The following is a 23,308-nucleotide window of genomic DNA, read 5'->3' on the forward strand; positions in this document are numbered from 1 at the left end:
GATGGGTTTTCAAGCCGTGGAAAGGAAAATGAAATGAAATAAAATAGAAAATACTACTAATAAAAAAAACGATCGAGAAGATCGTTGGGAGATCTTAATGTAAAAATATACCTATTAAAACCTCATTAGGCCTATAAAATAACTCTTTATAGGTATTCACTTATTCAAACTTCGGATCAATTTTAAATATTGATCTCCTGGAAGAAGAGAGATGGGGGTGATGGAGTGAGAGAGAGGGGGAGCACGGGAAGAGGGGGTTGGGGTGAGAAAATTGGGAGGGTAAGCGAGAGGGAGCGAGAGAAGAGACTATTCCTAAGGCCAAGTAAAAAAAGATAGTAGTTGATCGTCCGGGTTTTTTGAGAGCGGTGATGAGGGAGGTCCTTGCTATTTGCTATCTTACTATTTTTTTTAAGAACACGGAGGCATTTTCTCGGTCCGATTTTTGACATCAGTGATGAGGGAGGTCCTTACTATTTACTATTTTTTTGCTATTTTTTATTCAAATGATTGTCAGGCCATGTCAAGTTCGAATTATGTGATCGATGTATGCTCAATAGTAATAATAAATGATTAGAAATATAAATATCTACGATTGGTTGGAAATCTATGGAAAATAAAATCTGTTGATGAATTATTACTGATGTATACTGGTACTGTATTGTTGTCAAACAGAATGTTCATGTCAAGTGAATAATTTAAACATTTTAATTTATGTAAGGGTAAAAAAATGCATGGGGGGTCTTTTTTATTGTCATGGAGTCTTGTTCAATTTTCCAGAGCCAATCTCATTTGTAGCTCTGGGTATGGTTTCGCATCGCAGTTTTCGGGTGCTTGTTCGTTTACATAATGTTTAATACTACTGCTCAATTTTTATTCATTTTTAAAATTGATATTGAATATTAAATCCCTCATTGAATATTCGATGCATTGCCTCCTGACATTAGAAAACTCGCCAGAAAATTCAATGCATTTCACACATTCACATGTCACGCCAGCACAGTCAATCACATCATCCAAGCACACATGCAGTTCTCCCAACAGAGTCACAAGCACACAATCACCGTAACACACATCTAAGTACAGGCGCTATCACCAGAGCTACCAAGTCTCACGCATTGTGCGTGAGACTCACGCATTCAGGGTCCGTCTCACGATCTCACGCATGGCACCCATTTTTCTCACGCATCGGGACCCGACAGAAAAAAAGAGAAAAAGTAGCATTATTCACCAGATTATACGACTGGCCGACCGCCTTCGCATCTAGCCCGGCGCGGCACGCGAGACGAATCGAGAGTGCAATCAGCCATGTCAGCGCACAGCTAGTACGTGATACGATGAATTGCGTGCGTGCATCGCATGGTTTTGAAGCCCATATCTCATGAGCGCGCAACGTACGAGTGTAAGTACTGGCCGCACGCGCTCAGAGACGTCGAGTCATGAAAATCTCACGCATAAATTTTTTTTGAACTTGGCATCTCTGTATCACTCACCAAAAAACCCAGCTGAAATACAAATTACGTCATTAGAATTGATTTATCTGCGCCATATTTCAAGAGCATGCGACGGATTAGTTCAGATTCAGTAAGCGGGGTCCCCGAAAATGCACTAAAAATGAAGAAATCCGCGATCTTTTCCGAGTTAGCAAACTTGATTTCCTCGCTAATTTATGATGGTATCTTCAAAATCCAATAAAAAAACAAATCAGAATTTTTTTCTTTTTTGCAATTACGGCGATATCGGACTTTGCAATTGTTTTTGAAGTTGCAAGAGAGATCCCAGAGTAATCTTGTGATTTTTTTCGTTATTCAGCAGCCATAAAAATAGTTAATAACAAGAAAATTGATGCTGCAATTAAAAAGGGAAGATGGCGAGGACGAGAAATAACACAATTTTTTTTTTTTTTTTTTTTTTTTTTTTTTTTTTTTTTTTTTTTTTTTTTTTTAGAAAATAGTAAATAGCAAAAATTTTCATGCGGCGGCCAAAAGTGATGCGCGCGAGGACGATCAACTACTTTCTTATTTTACTTGGCCTAAAAGGGTTTGCTTGAAGTGTTGCTAAAAAAAACTCTTACAGGCATATCATGTAAACCTGAAAGTTTTTGTTGTTATTTATTTCCGGGTTTGATGAAGAAACAATCGACGGAATAAGTCTGTCATGATTTCCACCCTGCTCTGTCAAAGTGGCTGCGTATTAATCCGTCCCTGAATCATAATCATTATGAATTAAAGGAAATAAATTAACCAACAATTATTTCAATTTATTTGATCATGGCGATTCAGATTATTGATTGTTTGTATTGGAGAGAGTGAGAGATGAATGAATGCCCCGAAGCCAGCTCCTTTGTTATCCTTTAAAAGCTCTGTCTAAGAACTGGAGCAGAACAGACCTTGAAAATAGATCCCCAGTTTTTGTCCAACTTCTGCGTGAAGAGCTTGTATCGATGAAAATAATCGAATCATTTGACGCGCGGGCTACAAATTCAACAGATCGTGAAGCAGGCAAGCGATCGATGAGCAAGAAAAGCTCTGAGCGGAGACAGGAGTACATTTCGATCTCACATTGGCTTATGTCTCTTTTATCTTCGTGAGACCGTATGTTTATTTTAATCAGGGAAGTATTCCCGGTTTATCATTCTTGTGGGACCGAACTTCTCTATATTTCTTTCCTTCGACTGCATCATCGTTGCAAAGTTGGTGATTTGGAATATTAGTAATTGCTTGGTTCCGTTCCTGAAGTCGTTTGAGGGGTGATATCTCCTTGGTCTTCTTGTCGTGTAGCATCGGAGAACACCCGGGGACATCATGGGAGGATGTATGAGTCGAGATCAAGGGATGGGGGGTAAGTCTTCATATCGATCGCTTTCTGAACAAGTTTTGTCCATCGTAATGAATGTCATCTAGTGGTTATATTGTGTTAAATACCTGCAGTGTCATCTTCTTTTTCTAATACTCATGAAATAATTTCTTGAAGGTTGCTAAAATACAACTCAGCAAAAGGTGCTAACCGGTGTACATAGATCGAGGACCACACCAGTTGTTTTACACTGGTGTTAAATTGGTGGTGTTAGTTTTGCACCCATAGGTGTTATTACAACACCTTTGGTTGTTACATTTATACTCTTTGGTGTTATGTTCAATCTCTAGGGTGTAATTTTAACACCTCAGGGTGTGGTCCTCTATAAACACCAACTGGTGTCAGTTTTAACACCACAGCTTTTACAGTGAATTGTGTTTTGTTATATTTTAAAGAAATCTACTATAATGAAGACAGTGTTTCTGCACAGTATTATTTTATCATATCTGTTTGGAGCGATATATTCAAATCCATTTAATATTATTATTACGAAATATGAAAAATTGTATGGCATGAATGATATGAATTCGTGCAGAAGAAAAAAATTAAGTCAATTAAGTGTAAGCTCTCTCCATAAAAAAAAAATGTACTATGTTCCCAGTGATCGTAGTTAAACGAATGCTTCCGTTTACTATTGGATTTTTAATGTTCATCGTATCTCAACTTGTTAGCTATTTATGTAGGCCTATAAATATGTTAGGGGATTATGTACCACAGTTTCACAGATAACAAGTAATTAGCATGTGTTTGACAACGACATGATTTTTTTTTCTTTGAATTCCGACACGCATTCACTTGTCGATTCTACTCAATGCGATTTCATTCGGTAGATTAGGCCCCTATTTCTATTCAACTTCACCTTTTCGCAGCAAAAAGAATATATATATATTCGTATTCATTGATGTACCAATGGATTTGCTTCACTTTGTAATTATTTACTACGTAAATTCGCTAGATGAAATTCGTGGTAATAGTTAGGCCTACCTTTTTTTTCAGAATTCCCAAGACAAAGTTCACATTCATTACAGGCAAAAACATCCAATCGGCTGTCATATTGTACCTCCCTCCCATTCCCTTCTGCCCCTATCTCTCTTTCTACCCCCTCCCTCCTCGATCTCCTCCCCTTCCTCCCTCCTTGTCCCCTCCCCACTGTCTATCTCTCCCTCTCTGTCTCTCTTTTCTTCAACCCTGCCGGAGGCACCCCCCCCCCCTCTTAACATCTCTTCCCCCTGTCTAGCCTCTCTCCATCTTCCATTCCTCTTGAGCCCCACCCCCTTTTCCGTCTCTGACTCTCTCTCTCTCTCTCTCTTCATATCTCCCCACCCCTGCCCCGCCCTTCTCCCAGACACAGTCGACCCTTATATCTTCCTCTTGTCTCGTGTGCAGTCTGCATGTTATCATCACTGATTCCGTCTTACTGACATATCTGGAATTACTCATTCCACTGGTATTTACGACTTAGGAACCACAAATCATGTTGCTCTCAAGGGTTGCACTTTGCCCCAGACATCGCTAAACGTCTATTACAATCATGATTGTTGGTAAACAACAGTGATTTACCCAACTAATGCATTTGAAATTGGGTAAATATTGTAATCATGATAATATATGGACCTAAGTTTTAGCATAACTAGCATTCTTGAATTAAATTCTTTATTTCATTTCCATTCAAACATAATACAAAGTAACATCAATCAGACACAAATTAGCGAATGAACATTACAAAAATTATGAGCCTGTTTAAAACAAAAATCATAAGATCTCCTCGATGATGCAGCAATCCATTTTCATTAATTGTATTTTCCTCCAAAAAATAAATTTCAAAATTATATCACAAAATACAGAAATGGCGTGAACATAGTCTATACTTTTGGCTCCTTCAAAATGCGTTTTTTTTTGTTGTTGTTTGCCCCATTTTGCTATTTGTCTTTATGGACAGTTCTCTTCAGAAACCTATTTGGTTTTTTATTATGGTGGTTAGGACCTACACTAAGTCAACAGTAATTCAATTCAGGGCTAATATCATTAACTGATTAAAAACACTTGGCGATTCCTTATAATTTTAGTGGGCTTATGATAAGCTTGGCCGGGTTATATGAAACAAGAATCTCTTCAAAACGACATGCATATTGAAATAGTTGGTGGCTGTTGTGGGTGGGGGGGGGGGCTATCTTGTCTTAAAAACATGCCCAATCACCCCCTCCAAATCACCAGGCCCAAACCAGAATAAATAGCAGCACACTTTATATTATATAGTGGAGTTTTTTGGTAATTATACGTCATAGGCCGATTAAATTATTCGCACCAACGATTTTTAAGTTCATTCCTGCAGTTTTTCAAGATGTTTGTGTATATTTGAGTTGCTTAAAATTACTAAACTCGTACACATTCAATTACATTTGGAAAAAGATTCGCCAAATGCAGCGTGCACTTCTTGGTTATTTATGAGAAATTTCGGAAATTAAACAGCAAATAAAGGTAACATTTTGCATGGGGCATAAATCAGTTTGCATTTGACCATCTCTCAAGCAATTTGTGACGTGAATTTCTCCCCGCTTTTTGCACGACTCTTTGATAACTCTCCATGGGAGATGATAGACTCGTCTCACCATTTTCCTGCCTAGACAAATCAAGTGTCATTGTTTTACCCTGAAAATAGAAACCCAGTGGTCACTAAGGGGGTGGGGCACTGGACCCAAAAAAACATTATTCCGATAAATAAAAATATAGAAGCAGGAGAGCAAAAGGAACGCGTGAAATACTATTTTCTAAATATTGTGTAAAAATCTATAGATCATAAAATTAGATTTTTATTTTAAAAGGTCAAAACTTTCGCTCGCTCGCGAATTTTTAATGAGAGGTATATAAATATTTAAAGTGTTCATTTCATATGAAAAAGGGCCCTGAAAGTCGTGTGAAAGGGGGAAAAGACTCTATCATCATTACCATAATGTCTGTTTAATGTCATGATGAATGTGGGTGGCGGGCTGTTGTCCCGATTATTGTCTCAGTCTAGCCCGGGGTCTCGCCGCCCCCGGTCCTGTGCCCTTTTTATTGGAATTATTTCCATTGTGCATCATCCCTTTATTTTATATTCAAATAAAATGTTTCTTCTAATCGATTTTGGTGGAATTTTTAGCGTTATGCTTCTTTTTTTTCCTTTTTATTCAAATAATTTTTAGGTTGGGTTGTTAGTGTATACTTCCCCTTTAATGATCACTGATATGATCAGCTGGTAGGAAACTTCCTGCCGTGAATAACAGCCGAGTCATGCTGAGAAAAATAAATGAGAAGAGGGGGCGTAGCAAGGGTCCTTTTGTAAATGGGCGCAGCAAGTTATATATATTTTTAAAGGGACGAAAGTAGGGAATGGGGGGGGGTGACAATGGGCTGTTCATCTGCTTGAAAAGGGGAGGGGGCGGGATGGTATGGGGAAGATATCATGGTAGGGTTATTGTTGGATGTTCGGCAACAGATGCGTATACATGTATGAACCAGACTTATGAGGGCCAGACAAGGTGTATAGGGGATTTTTTAAGTTGCGAGCGAGCAAAAAAAAAAGAAGATCTTTTAAATACAAACAACTTTTCAGGAAGAGGTACTATATTTCACCTTTTCCCTTTCTTTAAATTTCTCCTTTTTCTTGGAGGTGATACCAAGTGAAATAAATCATCAGAGCATAGGGAGTGTACAATCCATTTTCACGAAAAAGAAACAGAAATAGGCCTACAAGCTTGCACTATTATTGCTGGGTCATATCCGTTTCCTTCTAGTCCTATCTTTCCAATATAACATAATATTTTCTTGTTATACGAGATGTTCCTTAATAATGAGATTGCAACTTTGAACTTGTTCCAGAATATCATTTTCAGTTGAAAGCAGAAACTACACCTCATAGCGATTTGAATTGGAGCACGCAGAGATCTATTCCTGAAAAGCTTCATGAGTCGACATACAATAGGTCAGCATTTTGCCGACCCCTTTCCTTCCGAAAATCAACCGGTTTTCCGTCATCTTTCTTTCCCTTTCTCCTCCCCACCCTTCCTGGTAAATTGCCAATTCGTCCACTGCCAACTCGTCCACTCACCATAATGGTCTACCTTCTTGACCTTCATTTAGTCTAATGCAATTCCGTCCATTAACATTTCATCTAACAACCATATTTTGGTCCAATAAACATTTGATAATAATAATAGCCAATTTTTATAAAGCGCTTTTCCCAGAACGGCTCAAAGCGCGTTACAGCATATTATTAACCCGGTCATTGGATTCATTTCAATCCCGCACGAAAAGTGCACAATTTCCACGCCCTGGGGAGCATTCCTTGCATTCATCACAGCCTCATTATGGCGCTGGCAAAATCAAACATACAATATCTTTCGCATCCTACCAGGTACCCATTTAGCACCTGGGTCGAGAGTGGCAAAGTGTGGATTAACGCCTTGCCTAAGGACGCTAGACCACGGTGGTATGAACACACGACCCTCTGTTTACAAGGCGAGATTCAGAACCACTACACCACGGTTTTTCCACAATGTGGTCCAATCATCACTTCGTCTAATCATGGACCTAGGTCCATGGTCTAATCACCAGTCCTGAAAAGCGACCCCCTGATCGAAAAGCGAACCTATTTTCTATCCCTATTATGAATGACGACCTTCATTTTACAATTATCATCATGAATTGTGCGCTTTTTAACACGACTCCTGGGCCTACATCTTATATGAATAGCGGTCCTTATACGACTAGCGGTTGGATGTTGTTTGACAGTGGTTGACAGTATACATTCCCATTGGTAGTCTCGATGGCTGCTCAACATACTCAAAGCAAATAAATATTATCAAGCTTATTTGTTTTCAATATTTGCGATCATGACGGTTTTGCCTTGGAAATAAAGGCCATACTTTGCCAACTTTGAATATGTTTACTTATCGAGTATTCTTTTCTGTGCACTGTGCATTAAACTAAAACATGTGAATGAAAATTTAATATAGGGCTTCACACTTGAATTATATCTGATAAAAAGCTTGATCTGTATTATTTTTTTTCATTATTGATAGATGACATATAAAAAACACCGTCTTTCATTACCTTTTGATGCTACTTCAATATCTACACATCACACATGAGTTACCCCCCCCCCCAAAAAAAAAAAAAATGAAAACTTACATTTTGTTTTCTTTAAATTGTCACAAAATTCACAAAAAGTGTGCCCGAAATCCTAATTTATTTCACTTTCAAAAGCGCCCCCATGATGACAAGTTCGGTAGCTTCGCTCCCTCGATCGCCTTTGAGTTCCTTGAGATGATGCTACGGGGGGGGGGGGGGTGTCTGCATGCGATTACGCGGTTGGTATCTAATTTTCAAACTTAATTTTATGAGTTTAATCTAAAAATGCAGCCCATTTCATTAGAATTCTGAATGTTTTTTTTAATGCTCTATATTAGACTTTTAGAGGTTGGTTCTGTTAGTCGTATAGACCTTCTAATTGAATTCGAGTCACTGTGAACTTCGACTTGGACTGGGATAGAAAAAGTCCCTACACGACAGCATTATTCTTGAAATCGTATGCTACCTCAAGGCTACGGACAAAGGGATACTAGGGGCGCCCCCTCCCCTCCCCGAAAATAATCACCCACTTGAACAAACACCACATTTCTCTGTTTTGTGTGTGTGTGGAAAATGTATATGTACAAAACTTCCATCCAAGCCGTGAACTCCACTGATCAAATACTAGTGGCTCGCCTCGCTCCCTCACTAAAAAGAAACGTCGATGTCCCCCTAATACTTTGTGCAGGCCGTATCACATTCGATTAAAAAAGAAGCAGCAGCTGTTGTGCTCTTCCTGAATGTATCATTCCTTCCTCTCTGCCTCTCTTAACTACATGTGCTTGAAAATAATGAATGATCCGGATGTTGGAAGCCCCCCCCCCGCCCGCATTCCCCTGCTCCATTCAAAATGTTTGAAGGCTAAACTCTTTGAGATGCACGGATGTGTTAACGCGAAGGAATACCAGCTGTTTTTCCATTCATGAATGTACAAATCAATCGTCTCTAAACATGACATTCGTGCTTTGGAATGATAATTGGCCTGGGGATGACCCCCCCCTCGTAAAAATTTCCAGCCGGTCACTTTTCAAGTTCCTGTGAAAGTGTGAGAGAAGATTCATGAACAGATTAACATGCCCTGCAAATTTTTCTTTAGATGAAATAACACTCTATGTTTCTTAAACATGTTAAAACGCTTCATTTGAGTATATCAAGGTTAATGTACATTAGACGAGATTTCAAAATGAAAAAATTAGACTGAGAGATTGAAAAGATTTTAAAATATTGAAAATTCAGTACGGTCGCGTGATTAAAATAAGCATGGTAACCAACCGTGCATGGAAATTATAGAGTTGGAAAAATGAAATGACAGTATTTTCGATTTCCTATGGTTTTTGTATTTCATGACGTGTCGAGTTGCTTAAAAAAGGAAGAAAATGTTCAGGGTCTTTTTAGCTTTCGGGGAAATATTTCAAATAGTCGTGAGAAAATTAAGCAAGCAAGCAATACTTGACCTTTTTCGAATGAAAATCTGATTTGGTAACGGATTTTATCATTACCATGTTGCTTAAAAAGGTATAAAGTGTTAAGGTTCGTTTTAGCTTTCCGGTAAATATTTAAAAAAGTCACGAGCGAAGCGAGCAATAAATAAGTGACTTTTTTCAAATGAAATTCTGATTTTGTGACGGATTTTAACATAATTATTCTGAAAAAGGTTTATAACTAACCTTTCCCCTTTCATTTCATTTCCTTCGTTTCCTCCTTTTCTTTTTTTCTCATCGGTCGAGGAATTTTGGAGGGTGCAGCTGCCCCTAGCCCCCCCCCCCCCCCCCCACACACACATCTGTATACCAGTAGTGGCATCCGATGCGTCAGTGAGTGATGACTGTGTCACCTATTGGCGTCACGTGATGCGTCAAACTCAAACTTTGGGTAACCACAAATCCACAATCACTTTCGAGATTTGCCTCCAACCAGTTTATTTATCATGACTCATAATTATTTCGAATGTGTCATCAATGATTGATACGTGTCTTTAAGTCTTGTGGGATCCGGCGAGGCATCTCTGGTATTTAGCTGGGCTCATTCGCGTCCAATACATACCATGCTGATCCTATGTCGTAAGGAGATACCCTCCCTTGTTGAGCCGGGGTCAGCGAACATTTCTGTCTACATGCGCTAGTCTTCTGACTGTCTGCTCGCGGGAACATATTTTGAAGATGATGCAAAAAAAATGATGCAACATTTCTCATAGGTGTTTGGCGCTAAGGAGAGGGAACTCATGCACAAAATACAAGATTTTTTTTTCTAAGAATAGAATACATATAACAGAATAGCCTTGTTCAAATTACATTTACTGATTAAATATCCCAAGTATGCATTTTAAGTCTAGATGTTGAAAGTGATTAAACTGGTATTGGATGAAGACTATCATGTTGTTTCTGACAACATGATAACATTGGATGATAAACAATACATCCGTGATTGACAGGAAATTGGTTTCAGTTTTTAGGATGTCAAAGACTCAATAAATTCGTGTTACCGTGGTTATTAGCTTTTTTTAATTTTGATATGAAAATATGTTTGTTGTTGTTTCGAATCCGATAACAATTGCCGACATCAAACGATGGAAATCCTAAATAACCTGGAAGTCGTAAAGATCCGCCCACGAATGTCGGCATCCACCTCTGCGTGAGACATAGCACCCCCATAAAATCATGAAAATAATGATATTATACCGTTTTCTACTTTCGATCATTTGAAGCAAAATCTTGCTACAATGTATCGTTCTTCTCGGGGGTTCGACTTGACGGCCTAAGGGTTGCCTGAGATTTCCGACATAGCAACATATATTTAGATCTTAATCGGTTCCATGCGGGTACCAGAATCTCCCTTATAACCTGTCTCTACCTCGCTTATCCAACTTCTCCATTACCCCCCCTCCCCGTTGCCCCCCCCCCCTCTCTCTCTCTCTCTCTTTCTCTCTATCTTTCATTCACCCCGGCATCCCCTATCTCCAGCGTGCGCTGTACGGTATTCTAAATCATGCAGGACTATGGTCATAAAAGAGATTTCTATATTTCCATCTTTATGTTATTATAAGCTCGACCGCGGCAATGAACTTCCCCTCACATAATTTATCTTAGATCTCAATATACCCGAGGGAGGGGGGGGGGGGTCGTCACCATGCCAACTGACTTAATCCTAAACTATTTTTGTTCGTAGCTTTCATTTCAGTCAGAACTCTAAAAACCCTCTAGCAATTTTCAAATGTGTTTTTGTTTCCCAGTCACTTTTATATTTGATAATAGTAAAAAAAATCAAACCAACACAATGGCCTATTCCATTGTGATTGGGCTGTAGTGACCTACAGCTTTAGATCAAGGATATAGTGGTCAGACCAATGAATTTCGGTCATTGACTTGTATTGTACAGTTATATCAGGGGCCGCGGAAGCGAGGGGGGGGGGGCGCTTCAGCCAACCACTTTTTTCCAAAACCCATGTACAAAAACGTAAAATGACTCAGTCCAATCAATTCCAACCCAACAAAAGGTTGACTTGGATAAAAAGGAGAAAAATCCAACAAGCATAACACTGAACGTTTCATCGAAATCGGATGTAACATAAGAAAGTTATGGCATTTTAAAGTTTCGCTTATTTTTAACAAAACACTAAGACACATCCTGGTAGGAATGCAAATGAGGAGACTGATGATGTCAGCCACTCACTTTTCTTTTGTATTTTTTATATGAAATATTCTATTTTCCTCCTCATTGACAAGTTAAAAATCGATTAATTCCTCCACGAACATGTGGAATTTGCATTGTTTAATACTATATGATTCAGTCAAATTGATCCTTATTGTCAAATCTGTAAAAAATGAAATATCGTAATTCAAAAAATCGAAACAATGGAAATAGTTAGGAACATCATCGACTGTCTCATTTGCATTTTACCGAGTTTTGCATATCACTGTTTTGATGACGTCTTCAGCGTTATATGCTAGTTTGATTTTCTCTATTAATTCAAATCAACATTTTGCTAGGGCGTACTTTACCTTTAATACCATAATAATTCGGATGTTAAAATAAGAAAGTGATGACATTTTAAAGTGAGTACCAATAGTATACCATTGGTCGGTTTCTAGGAATTGGTTTCGTTGGTGCGACTATAGCCCATTACATGTCTTGACAGGAGTCCTTTCATCCTTTGGAATCCGATACCAATTTATTTTTCAGGATAGCATCTGTGCCCTAATGTCACAAGTATTTATTTAACTGACATTACAGTCACTTTCATTAGCAATGTATGACAGTGACACCACACACAGAGGTTTAGTTGTTGGAATGACCTGGTTACATGTGCATATGGGTCTTAATTATTTCTTGGTATTAAAGCTCACCATAAATGTTAATCGATGAGATGATTATAATGACTATAAAAGGTATTATGTATGAAGAAAGTACTTTTAGCGTGAGCAATGATTCCAACAACATTTTGAATTTGAAAATTTAAACTGTAGGTTTCCTTCTGTTAATGGTGATGTATTTCAATATTTATAAGAGCTACTCTCAATTAGATTTACATTTCAGCTGTAGAATGGGCAAAAAAATTGAGGGGGCAGAATTATGGCGTTGCCCCTCCCCACCAAAAAGGAAGAAAATATCGAGCTAGCGAGAAATTTGACTTTTTGTGTTTTACATAATTTTATTTATAATGTCATTTTCATTCATTTACTCATCATTCACTCATTAACACCGGTGTCTTGGCTCAGTTGGTAGATCGTCCGTCTCACAACCGGGAGGTCGGGGGTTCGAACCCCGGCCGCGTCAGACAAAAAGACGTTAAAAGGAGTTACTGCTACCCTGTTTGGCGTTCAGCGCTTAAAGGGATAGAGCCTCGTCGATCTGGCGCTGCACAGCGGCTGCCGGGTAAAGCAAATTTTCGGAGTATTTCATTTCATATATGTATATTTCGAGCAATAAATTATGGATTTATTTATCAATATTATTTCGAAATTTGGGAGATTCCTGCAAGGATAGCGATTCAAAAATATTACAATATATTTCCCACATGGGTTTTATCGGTCTAGCAAACTAGCTTTGATCTCCATTGATTTATGAAAATGTAGGACTAAACAATTACGTTCAGTAGTTGTCATCAGTGCTGTGGTGTCAAAAAATATTGAGGAGTAGGCCTACAACATAGCTTGCAGAGAGATATTTCTAAATTAACGCGAGGGAGCGAAGCGAGTGATTGACATCGCATTTTGAGATACATATATGAGACCCCGTCTGTAAGCTAGTGGTTGTCATACATATTATGCAGGAATATTTCCATGATTTGAAAGAACATACTCAGACACATATCCTTCACCGTTAACCCGACACGTTCAGAAGAGATGAAACTAGATCATGCCTTCCACATGCTATGGTGTGAATAAAAAGAAAGCATTGATTGACATGCTTCGTGATAACATGTCGTAATGATGCCATTCTCATCACAGTGGTTGGTGGTTTGACACGCGATATCTTTTACTATACATCATGTTATGTTCAAACACTGTCTAGGGAGGGGGGGGGGGCATTCATGACACCCCAGCCATCATACCACCCTTTTCACCAGATCTTCATCAGCATCAGATCTTGCAAACTGTTGACCAATAATTTGGTTAAGATTGATTTTAACCCCTCCTCAATTCCTTCCTTTATTATCTGGTTTAATACTTGAAATGTTTTTTTTTCTGTCAAAAAGAGAATTTTCACTTACTATTTCGTTTTGCTCGCTCGCGTCGCCCCCCCATTCATTTTCATTCATCAAATGACCACGCCTCCCCTGCCCCCCCCCCTCTTTCCTTTGTCGGTTTCTCTCTCTCTCTCTCTCTATCCCCTCCATAATTATGTTCTTCTTTGTACATTCTACCCAACCCGTATCTTTACTTTGTAGCCTCAAGTTTTATTGAACATTATTGGATTTCCCTTTCTACCTCATCTTATATCTCTATCAAAATCAAGTCTATCTCCCGGGTCTATCTCCTCCCACGCCTTACCACTCAACAACCCCCCCCCCCCCCTCTCTCTCTCACCCTTAACCTTCACATTGTTTTACCTTCATTTTATGTTTTAATGAGGCATATGATCACCCGAAGAAGTCTGATCATTACAAAGTAAACATCATTTTAATCACCGTCGTGAGCAGAACATACTGTTCCGTTTTGATAATCACCACGCAACCACGCGTCCTGTTATTTCAATCTTAAAGCTCAAAATCAGAAACTAAAGCTCGGAATATTTAAATCTCAGAATCACTGGGCGCCCACCCCCTTTGTACTGTGTAAGATAAAAGGAAACATTGTAGTGTAATCGCTTGTCAACTTGGAAAAAAAACGCTATTTGAAATTTAAGCACTTTGTTTAAGCCCATTACTCATTAATTAAAATAATTTAAACAGACTGTTTAAACTTACATTAAACTTTTTTTAGCAAAAATTTATTTGAACCTTTAAACAAGTTAGGTTACATTGAAACAAGTTGTCTATGAAAAAAAAAACTTTAAAGATTTTTTTTTAAGTTTTAACAATTGTTTAAAAGTTTAAACCATGCTCTTTAGAGTGACGGTCTTAAACGATTTGCCTAAAACAGATTTTTTTTACAGTGTATATTTTTTGTTTTATATGTTCCGATGAAATAATGTCATTATTTTCCTCTTCTATTTGTTAACACTGTACCTATTAATAGGCCTATACATGTACTAAAAAAAAGCATATGATAAATGGAAGATAGTTAGGCGTATGATGGGAAATGGGTTTCATCAGTGTTATTATAAGAAATGGGATGCGACAAGGGTTACAAAAATGTCCGAAACTCCCTTGCTCATCTCCTCCTCCTTTCCTCCCTACCTCTCCCTTTATTTCTGCATGCCCTCCATTATTTCACATTTCGTACAAATATCATCATTATCATTTATTTACTTTGCAATCAAGTTCAGATTCTATTTTAAGATGACAATATATTGGTTGAATAATCATAAAAACTGCGATTTTCCCAATCTCTTTTTATACAAAACTGTCGGATAGCTTCTCGGAAAGCCTTCATATAAAAAGACGCTCGTATTGATCTTCGTGAAGATAATCATGGTAATATCACTATTCGTTATTTGCTCGATCATTATCTCACGCATAATGCCCGCCACGGATGGTCAATGAAGTCTGTATACTCTAATAAAGAAAGCTCTCAGAGCAAGTCCATATTTTTATGATTTATGATGCACGTTGTTACGATACGAAACAAATATCCAACAAATAACAAAAAATAATTTTGATAGATTATTTTCCTCTTTTTTATTTACATGAAAAATAGAGTACAAAGTAAAAAAAAGAATTATTTTAAGAGTCAGTTCTGGATAATCCCAAAATATGATAATCCGAATTGGCTAGCAAAAAGTTCTTATATGTTAAAGTCCACAATGCTGGCGATGATGAAATTGATGTTGAAATGCAATGGATGATTAGAGTCACTGCAATGAGTTGAAATGTCCGTGAAGACGAAGTTGATAACAACAAAGTTTAATTTTTTATATTTATTCTCAATAAATAAAGCATGGTTGATTAAACTGTTATAAGTAACTAATGCAGGGGCCTAAGTTAATTTATTTTGCCAAGTCGACTTCTAAGAAAGCTATATGTCGTCATATCAATTTTTAAAAGTCGACTTGGCAAGATAAACTATCTTGCCATGTTAACATGCATTTTTTTAAGTCGACTCGGCAAGATAACTTATCTCTGCATGGCGACATTATTAGACTATTAGTCGGCGTGGTAAGATATGTATGTATCCATCTCGTCAAGTCGATGGCACTTGCTTCGTAAAGCATCCTTACTTTATTTTTCGTTCACTCAAATTGCCTGCGAGGAGAAAACTTAAGTTGTTTATTTTAACAATAAATGTATAGGCTTCTAAACTGTGTTGCTGTCAAGGTTTCATATAATTTCTGATATCAATTTTATTGCCTGTTTTTTTTTAACAGGGTACAGGTCAAAGTTCAGGAGAGATGCGCTGAAGGCCCACAATAAGTATCGTGCGCAGCACGGCGCTCCTGCACTCAAACTGGACGGTAGAATGAACAAGTACGCGCAGGACTGGGCGGATAAATGCGCAAAGAAGGCTCAATTATCACACAGAACTGAGCACAAGTACGGAGAGAACATTCATTACGCTTACGACTCAACTGGAATTGAAAGCATAACAGGTAGGTTATATAATACCGGGGGCTGCCGAACCCCCCCCCCCCTTAATCCCTCCAACACACACCTTTTATACAGTAAATGTGAATATATAAAACCGTCAAGATTACCATCTTAATTATGATTTTTATTGTAAACCTGGTTGACCAGCTCCCCACATCCGCCTCCTCCCCAACTTTCAAAACCATTTCGCGACGGTTGAATATCTGAGCGCATAATATTTCTACCAATATCATCCTCAGGCTTGTATAAACAAAATATAAAAGGGCACTCTGTTCTGTTTCTGTTTGTGGTAAATCCCATAGGAACTCGGCAGGACAGCATTTTTTTTTGCTGGTAAACACCAAGCTGGTATATAACCAATTACCTTGGAAACATTTTACGTCTAGGTCAATCAGTCATAGTGGCTGACGTAATAGACGACAGATATCACTCTTGGAGACAATGGAAGTGTTGGGATTCGAACTCACAACCTTGCGATTATGAGTCCAATGCTCTAACCACTGGACCACACTCGACCTCGAGAATTCAATTGACCCATTTTACGATGGGATAACCAGCCTCGCAATTTTCTTCCATGAACAACAAATGACCATTCAAAATTATTGGTCAGGCCAAAAAAAAAAATTCGTAGTCGGCAGGATTCGAACCTGCGCGGGGAGACCCCAATAGATTTCTAGTCTATCGCCTTAACCGCTCGGCCACGACTACTTGGTGAAGTGTTATCACGTCGGAAAGATAGTGACGGGAGTAATTCCCTATACGTTGTTCTATGATGTAGGCCTACCTAAGCTTTCTCAAAGGATTATTTTGTGGCTTTATTTCATTTTAACTCACACCAAATTTTAGTCTCTTTTTTTTTTGGGGGGGGGATTGACATCATTATCACAAATGTTGCTCATTACTTTAGTTTTATTAAAAAATAGTAGAAGTAAGAGTAGTAGTATAGTAGTTTTTTTTTTCCAAATTGCAAATTTCAGTGAACTCATAAATTGCCTTTCATGTTATTTAAATACTCTGTTATGAATTATTATGTAAGATATACATGTATTATGTTTATTGTCATGTTCCAAATGTAGATTCCATTGTTCATGTTAAATTTATACAATTTTGCACGGCATGTAAACAAGATGAATTTCCAATTATGGACAATACTACTTATACTTATATTACAGTAGCAGCATGCAGCAGCAGCAATATAGTAGTATAGTGTAGTTTTAGAGTAGCATCGTAGTGGTAGTAGAAGTAGAAGTAGTAGTAGTAGTAGTAGTAGTAGAAGTAGTAGTAGTAGTAGTAGTAGAAGTAGTAGTAGTAGTAGTAGTAGTAGTATAGTAGTAGTAGTAGTAGTAGAAGTAGTAGTAGTAGTAGTAGTAGTAGTAGAAGTAGTAGTAGTAGTAGTAGTAGTAGTAGTAGTAGTAGTAGTAGTAGTAGAAGTAGTAGTATAGTAGTAGTAGTAGTAGTAGTAGTAGTAGTAGTAGTAGTAGTAGTAGTAGAAGTAGTAGTAATATAGTAGTAGTAGTAGTAGTAGTAGTAGTAGTAGTAGTAGTAGTAGTAGTAGTAGTAGTAGTAGTAGTAGTATAGTAGTAGTAGTAGTAGTAGTAGTAGTAGTAGTAGTAGTAGTAGTAGTAGTAGTAGTAAAAATATTATTATAGGCCTACTTGTCCTGCTTGTGCTTATGGGCATGAGGATTATAATAACCTTATAAGAAAAAAATGTGATTTGATTATTAGCCCGTCATATGGCCTACTGAATCTCCATTTTACATTCGTAGAAATCTGTACTATATTTCTTCAAAAGAATGACCCGTTGGGACTGGGAAGCTCGGGCGAGGTAGCTTGATTTCTTGTTATGTCTAATTTACTTTATGTTATTTTTTTTCATTTACTTATTTATTTATTTTTATTTCTATTCATTTTCTTTTCTTTTGGGGGTGGTATTGAAGGAAAACAATAAATTGTTTTCAAAATACTATTCTCTGTTTACGACTAGTATTATTCTGCTTTTCCCTTGAAAGTCATAGTGGCGACTCTCTGCCCCCCCCCCTCCCCATCGGAGCTGCCCCCGATCCAATAAGGTATAGGCCTAATCATAATACCCTATTACTAGCCTCAGTCACATCAACGAAATAAACTCCAATTCAACCGATGGCATGCCACTAGAAATAACGTAATCATATATACTGGTCGGACTGGAGTCAGTTACACACTGTGACCTATTACATAGACAGATGTCAACTTCCATACGATATAAGTGGGAAATATCATAACACCTATTGATAGATAAACCATGTAGAGACCATAATCTAATTATGACGTAATAATGAGTGTTAGTTGAGTTGTATATTCCTTTTGATATAGCGTGATGAGTACTTATAGCTCTATGCTTATACTTAGGCGAGTAGCCTGTAGGCCAAAGTTGCATTTGACCTCTATATAGTTTAGGTGTTTAATTCGTGCAGACAGCATAACAGCATGCATAAGTTCGTCTTCGAATATTCCATGATTCCAATATGTTTTCATTGATGGTTTATCAGTTTATCCTGATAAACCTTAAGGTTTATCAGGTTATCCTGATAAACCTTAATGTGACCATATGGATCCTTGAAGTCATGCACGAGTGAATACAAATTAAATGCAAATATTGCACTCAATATGTTCTGGTTAATGATTAAGCGCAATTGATAATTTATATTAATAATCTGTCTTTGAGCCCCCCCCCCGGCCTTACATCTCTTCTTACATTGTTTTTGTCATCGTCATCTGTCATCATCATCATCGTCATCATCATCATCATCATTATCATCATCATCACTCAATCATCATCCATCCATCCATCAACACCATCATCATCACCATCATCATCATCACCATTATCATCATCCTCATCACCATCACCATCATCACCATCATCATCATCGTCACTAGTACTAGTACCGATAGTACATTCACCAACCCCCAATAGCGTAATAAGCCCCAAAGCATACACATCAATTGAATTATAAAAAAAATGAATGAATAAATAAATGAATATATTTATCTACAATAAATCAATTAACATATCTAAAGATATATAAATTGATTAAATAATTCATTTGTAAAAAAAAAAGTAAAAAAAAAGTAAATTAACATATCTATAAATGAATAAATAAATGAATTGGTAAATAATAGGTTAATTGATTAAATATTAGAAAATCACACCCTCTTGCCTTCCATTTCCTCTTGTTTCTTCATCATACAACATTTGTTGGCAGTGTCCCCATCCCTCACCCTCTATATACACCATTTCCGACACCACATTCATTACTCAAAGTCAGAAGTCATTATCAAGTTAATAAATAATAATGCTATTAAAAATCAAATGAATCTGCCTCTACCGTTCCCAATATGAGCAAGTATGGTAGTCGTGGCCCTGGCCGAGCGGTTAAGGCGATAGACTAGAAATCTATTGGGGTCTCCCCGCGCAGGTTCGAATCCTGCCGACTACGACATTTTTTTCATTTTGTTGTCGATTTTATTGTGGCTGATATGGTTTTATATATCCAACTGCTAAAATATTTCTGAAATGTGACATGAATGTGCACGTATATGTTTTAGTCGTTTCGAGATAACGTTTCTCCCTCTTTCAACTGCATGCAGGACATCTTTGTAAACAGGCCAAACCCGCGGTATAGAATTAATAAAACAAAGCAAAATAGATAAATAGATACAGTTGAGGCCAGAAGTTTACATACACCCAGGAAATTCAAAGAAAAGCTGACATTTGTCAAACGTCATAGAATTTACTGTAACTTATAAAATATTTGTGCTATCATGACAAATTTGATATCAAATTAATGAGTATGTCATCCCCCTTCATCACATCACTTTGTCACCAGGAGCTGAAAAATATTTAGGTGAAATTTTTCCCCAAAAATCTTCATATTTTAGATGAATTAAGAATAAAAACTTGACAAAAACATTTCATATTTGTGCTAGTTACTGCTCAAAACAAACATTTCAGAATACACATTTTTGTTCAGTGGTGACATATCATGATAGAAATTGTAATATAAATCATAGATTTGACATTTATATATTTTTATGAAACAATGTTTGAAAATATGAACACTAACAATAGAATACAATAATATTACTTTTATTCTTCAAAGAAAATTCCACCTGAAATATTCTTTGATCTCAACAGTATTCCAATCATGTGGGAGAGCTCACTATGCTCTTTCATTTGATACCAAATTCTTCATTGTAGTAATTATATTTCTGAAGATACAGTAAATTTGACTATGTTTGGCAAGTGAACAAATTTCACTGAATTCCATGGGTGTATGTAAACTTTCGGCCTCAACTGTAAGTAAAGGAATGTATAAAATTTTCAATAATCAGGATAATCCGAAGTCATCGCGATATTGGTAAAAAAGAAATGCATAACACAATAGCCACGTGGGAGGGAGGGGGTTCCTGAGGTGTGTGGTAAAATGATTTTTCTGTGGAACATTGAGAAAAAATAAATTTTTATTTGAAATGAAAAAAAGGTAAAAAAACCCCATCTGTTTGTGTTTTCTTTTGCATTGTTAGCCAATGAACCCACTCTTTCAAAACAATTCTGTGCCCCCCTGTAATACATTATTGGTAAAAATCATTTTCTGAGTATTAAAACAAATCAAATCAAAATGGAATATTCCCTTTTTCCCACTTTCCCCTTATACATTTCTTGATCAATGCATGAACATTGAAACGCCGCTAAACTACCAGAGCAACGAAATGCATTTATGGTACTATTAATGGTAGTCAATATGTCCAGAAATCAATCTATCATCATATAGTTTTTCGTTGATAGACCAAATAGTGCAATAAAATCAATTTCTATTCAATGACTCTGACAAACTTCATATAGTTTATTGCTGTGCCCAACCCAGATGTTTCTTAGAAATCAAGGCATTTTTTTTTTTATCATTAATAGACATCCAATTACAACGAACTGGGTCAAAGAAGTCGAAATATGATTTTTAGGTTTTAGGCGAAGTTGGCAAACATCAATATTTCTCAGAAGTCAACTTAAAGCCACAATAAAAATATTTTGTATTAACATCTCTTGGGGTGGAAAAAAATTTGTAAAATTACCGTAATTTATTTCATACATTATATTCAACAGATTAAGATTTTTTTAAAACTATTATTATATCTGTTTTAATATTTGGGCACCTCAGGCATATCTGGACAACACAAGAAAGAAAGCAATTCTTAAAATTTCTTGTATAGATCTAGCTGGCGCATCAAGCGAAGAATGGATTTCATTGAAGTGGAACTATTTTTAGACTTATTGTGATTTTATGATTTTTCTATTGAATTTATTTGCAGGTGAAAAGGCAAGCAAAGCATTCTATGACGAGATTCAACGATATAACTTTGGTAACGCTGGTTTCTCATCGGGAACAGGTTCGTATATATTATACCCCACCCCCTCCCATCTGCCCCTCCCCTCTGCCCCTCCCCTTCTGTCCCCTCGTGTATTTTTGTTTCCGTGTCTTTCTATCTCCCCTCAATAGCTCCTTCAATCAATGTATTGCTAATAGCATGGACCTACGAGGCTTAGAAACTATTCCAGAATTTCGGTTGATTTATGTTTGGTCTCAACTATCGACGGTTTACTAAAAGATTGGCGGTGCCGTGGCCGTGAAGGTTATGGTGCCGTAGTCGTGTAGTTTAAGGCGCCTGGCTATACATGGAATGTCTGTGGTTCGATTCCCGGCCGCGGCACCTATGCCCGTGAGCAAGGTATTTAATCGGCATTGGTTTTTTATGGTCTTTTATCCTGCTTTCAAATGAATGGAAATGCTGCATGCATTATTGGTAACTAGGTGTGCACTTTAAAAAAAAAACCTACAAGTTCCTTTTTTTACCAGTCTCCTCCATTCTCAACCTGATTATGATGATCGCGACTATAAGTTTTTATAATGTATCTGTCTATCAAAATGTTTGAAATGGAAACAGTCGGACACAATAAATGTTCAGCAAAAGCTGAACTGAGTGGTTACTTTTAAGAGGTTGTTAGTGTGCTTAAGAATATCATCATTATACCTTTGATATCCTTTATTTATAGAATTCTGTTAAAGGGAAATTATGATGATTTATATAATTTTGTACTTGGGAAATTAGCCTATCATCACCATCAGTTTTTCATTCATTTCACTACTTCCATTATTAAAAAAATGGTATTATAATGAAATATGTCAATTTTATAATGTCTTTTTACGAAGTAAGAATGCTCGTCTGTAAAATTGTATCTGATTTACATTACTTTATATTATGTTTGAATGGAAATGGAATAAAGAACTGAATTGAATTGAATTGAAATTGAAATGTATAAATATTAGTAAACGTACTTCAGTTGCAACAAACTGACTCCTAATCTAATGGGCCTGTAGACATTTTCGAATATCATTGCCCTTTGTTTCTAATTGCTGGGTAATTTTTCTTTTCATTGCAGGTCATTTCACTCAACTCGTTTGGAAGAAAAGTCGACGTCTCGGTATAGGAGTCGCTGTCAATCCTAAGAATAAAAACCAAGTCTTTTCAGTCTTCAACTATGACCCGCCAGGCAATGTTCAAGGAGACTACAAAGATAACGTGCTTCAAAAGAAACGATAGAGGGCAGCAAACGCGTTTTATTTTTTGTTTGCTGGAAACTACCACCTTGCATCATACGAACATGGAATATTTTTCAAGTTCCACTTCCTTTCCTTTCTTCCCCTTTGTGACTGATGAACCGTTTTGTTTTTTTTTTTTTTTTTTTTATAATATTGTTGTTGTGTCGATATATCGACAAGATATTATAATTCGTCATCTTGTCAAGCTGATGGCACTTTAAAGCTTTTATGCCAACGTATAATAATTTACCAAATTTATTCAAGACTGTATGGAGCCAGTACTGGGGATACACACCCTTCCGTGACCTATATCTTCCACTTAATGGGAAGTTCACCCTGACGTGAAAAGTGCAGAAAAAACTAATTAAAACATTGGTGAAGGTTTGAAGAGAATACTTTAAAGATTCAAAAACTTATTAGAATTTAGATTTTTTTTAATTTGTGACGTCATAATGCAAGCAACTTTCCCAGATATCGTTTGTTAAAATATCAATAAAATGTCATTTTCTAAAAAAAAAATC

General features: G+C 37.0%; 1 protein-coding gene and 2 non-coding genes across 3 annotated transcripts; 2 read left to right on the forward strand and 1 right to left on the reverse strand.

Annotated features, from left to right (window-relative positions):
• Window positions 1–2,469: 2,469 nt before the first annotated feature.
• LOC121420758 (Golgi-associated plant pathogenesis-related protein 1-like) lies at window positions 2,470–22,873 on the forward strand. The gene is made up of 4 exons (XM_041615402.1): window positions 2,470–2,838; window positions 15,928–16,149; window positions 21,499–21,576; window positions 22,628–22,873. Exons 1-4 carry the CDS (start codon window positions 2,802–2,804, stop codon window positions 22,786–22,788), a joined length of 498 nt encoding a protein of 165 aa, XP_041471336.1. The 5' UTR covers window positions 2,470–2,801; the 3' UTR covers window positions 22,789–22,873.
• Window positions 16,774–16,855, reverse strand: TRNAS-AGA. Its single transcript has one exon. It is a non-coding gene; the product is annotated as a tRNA-Ser (tRNA).
• On the forward strand, window positions 19,541–19,628 carry TRNAS-AGA. The gene has a single exon. It is a non-coding gene; the product is annotated as a tRNA-Ser (tRNA).
• Window positions 22,874–23,308: the final 435 nt, after the last annotated feature.

Source organism: Lytechinus variegatus, chromosome 8, assembly GCF_018143015.1.
Source record: "Lytechinus variegatus isolate NC3 chromosome 8, Lvar_3.0, whole genome shotgun sequence".
Lineage (NCBI taxonomy): Eukaryota > Metazoa > Echinodermata > Echinoidea > Temnopleuroida > Toxopneustidae > Lytechinus > Lytechinus variegatus.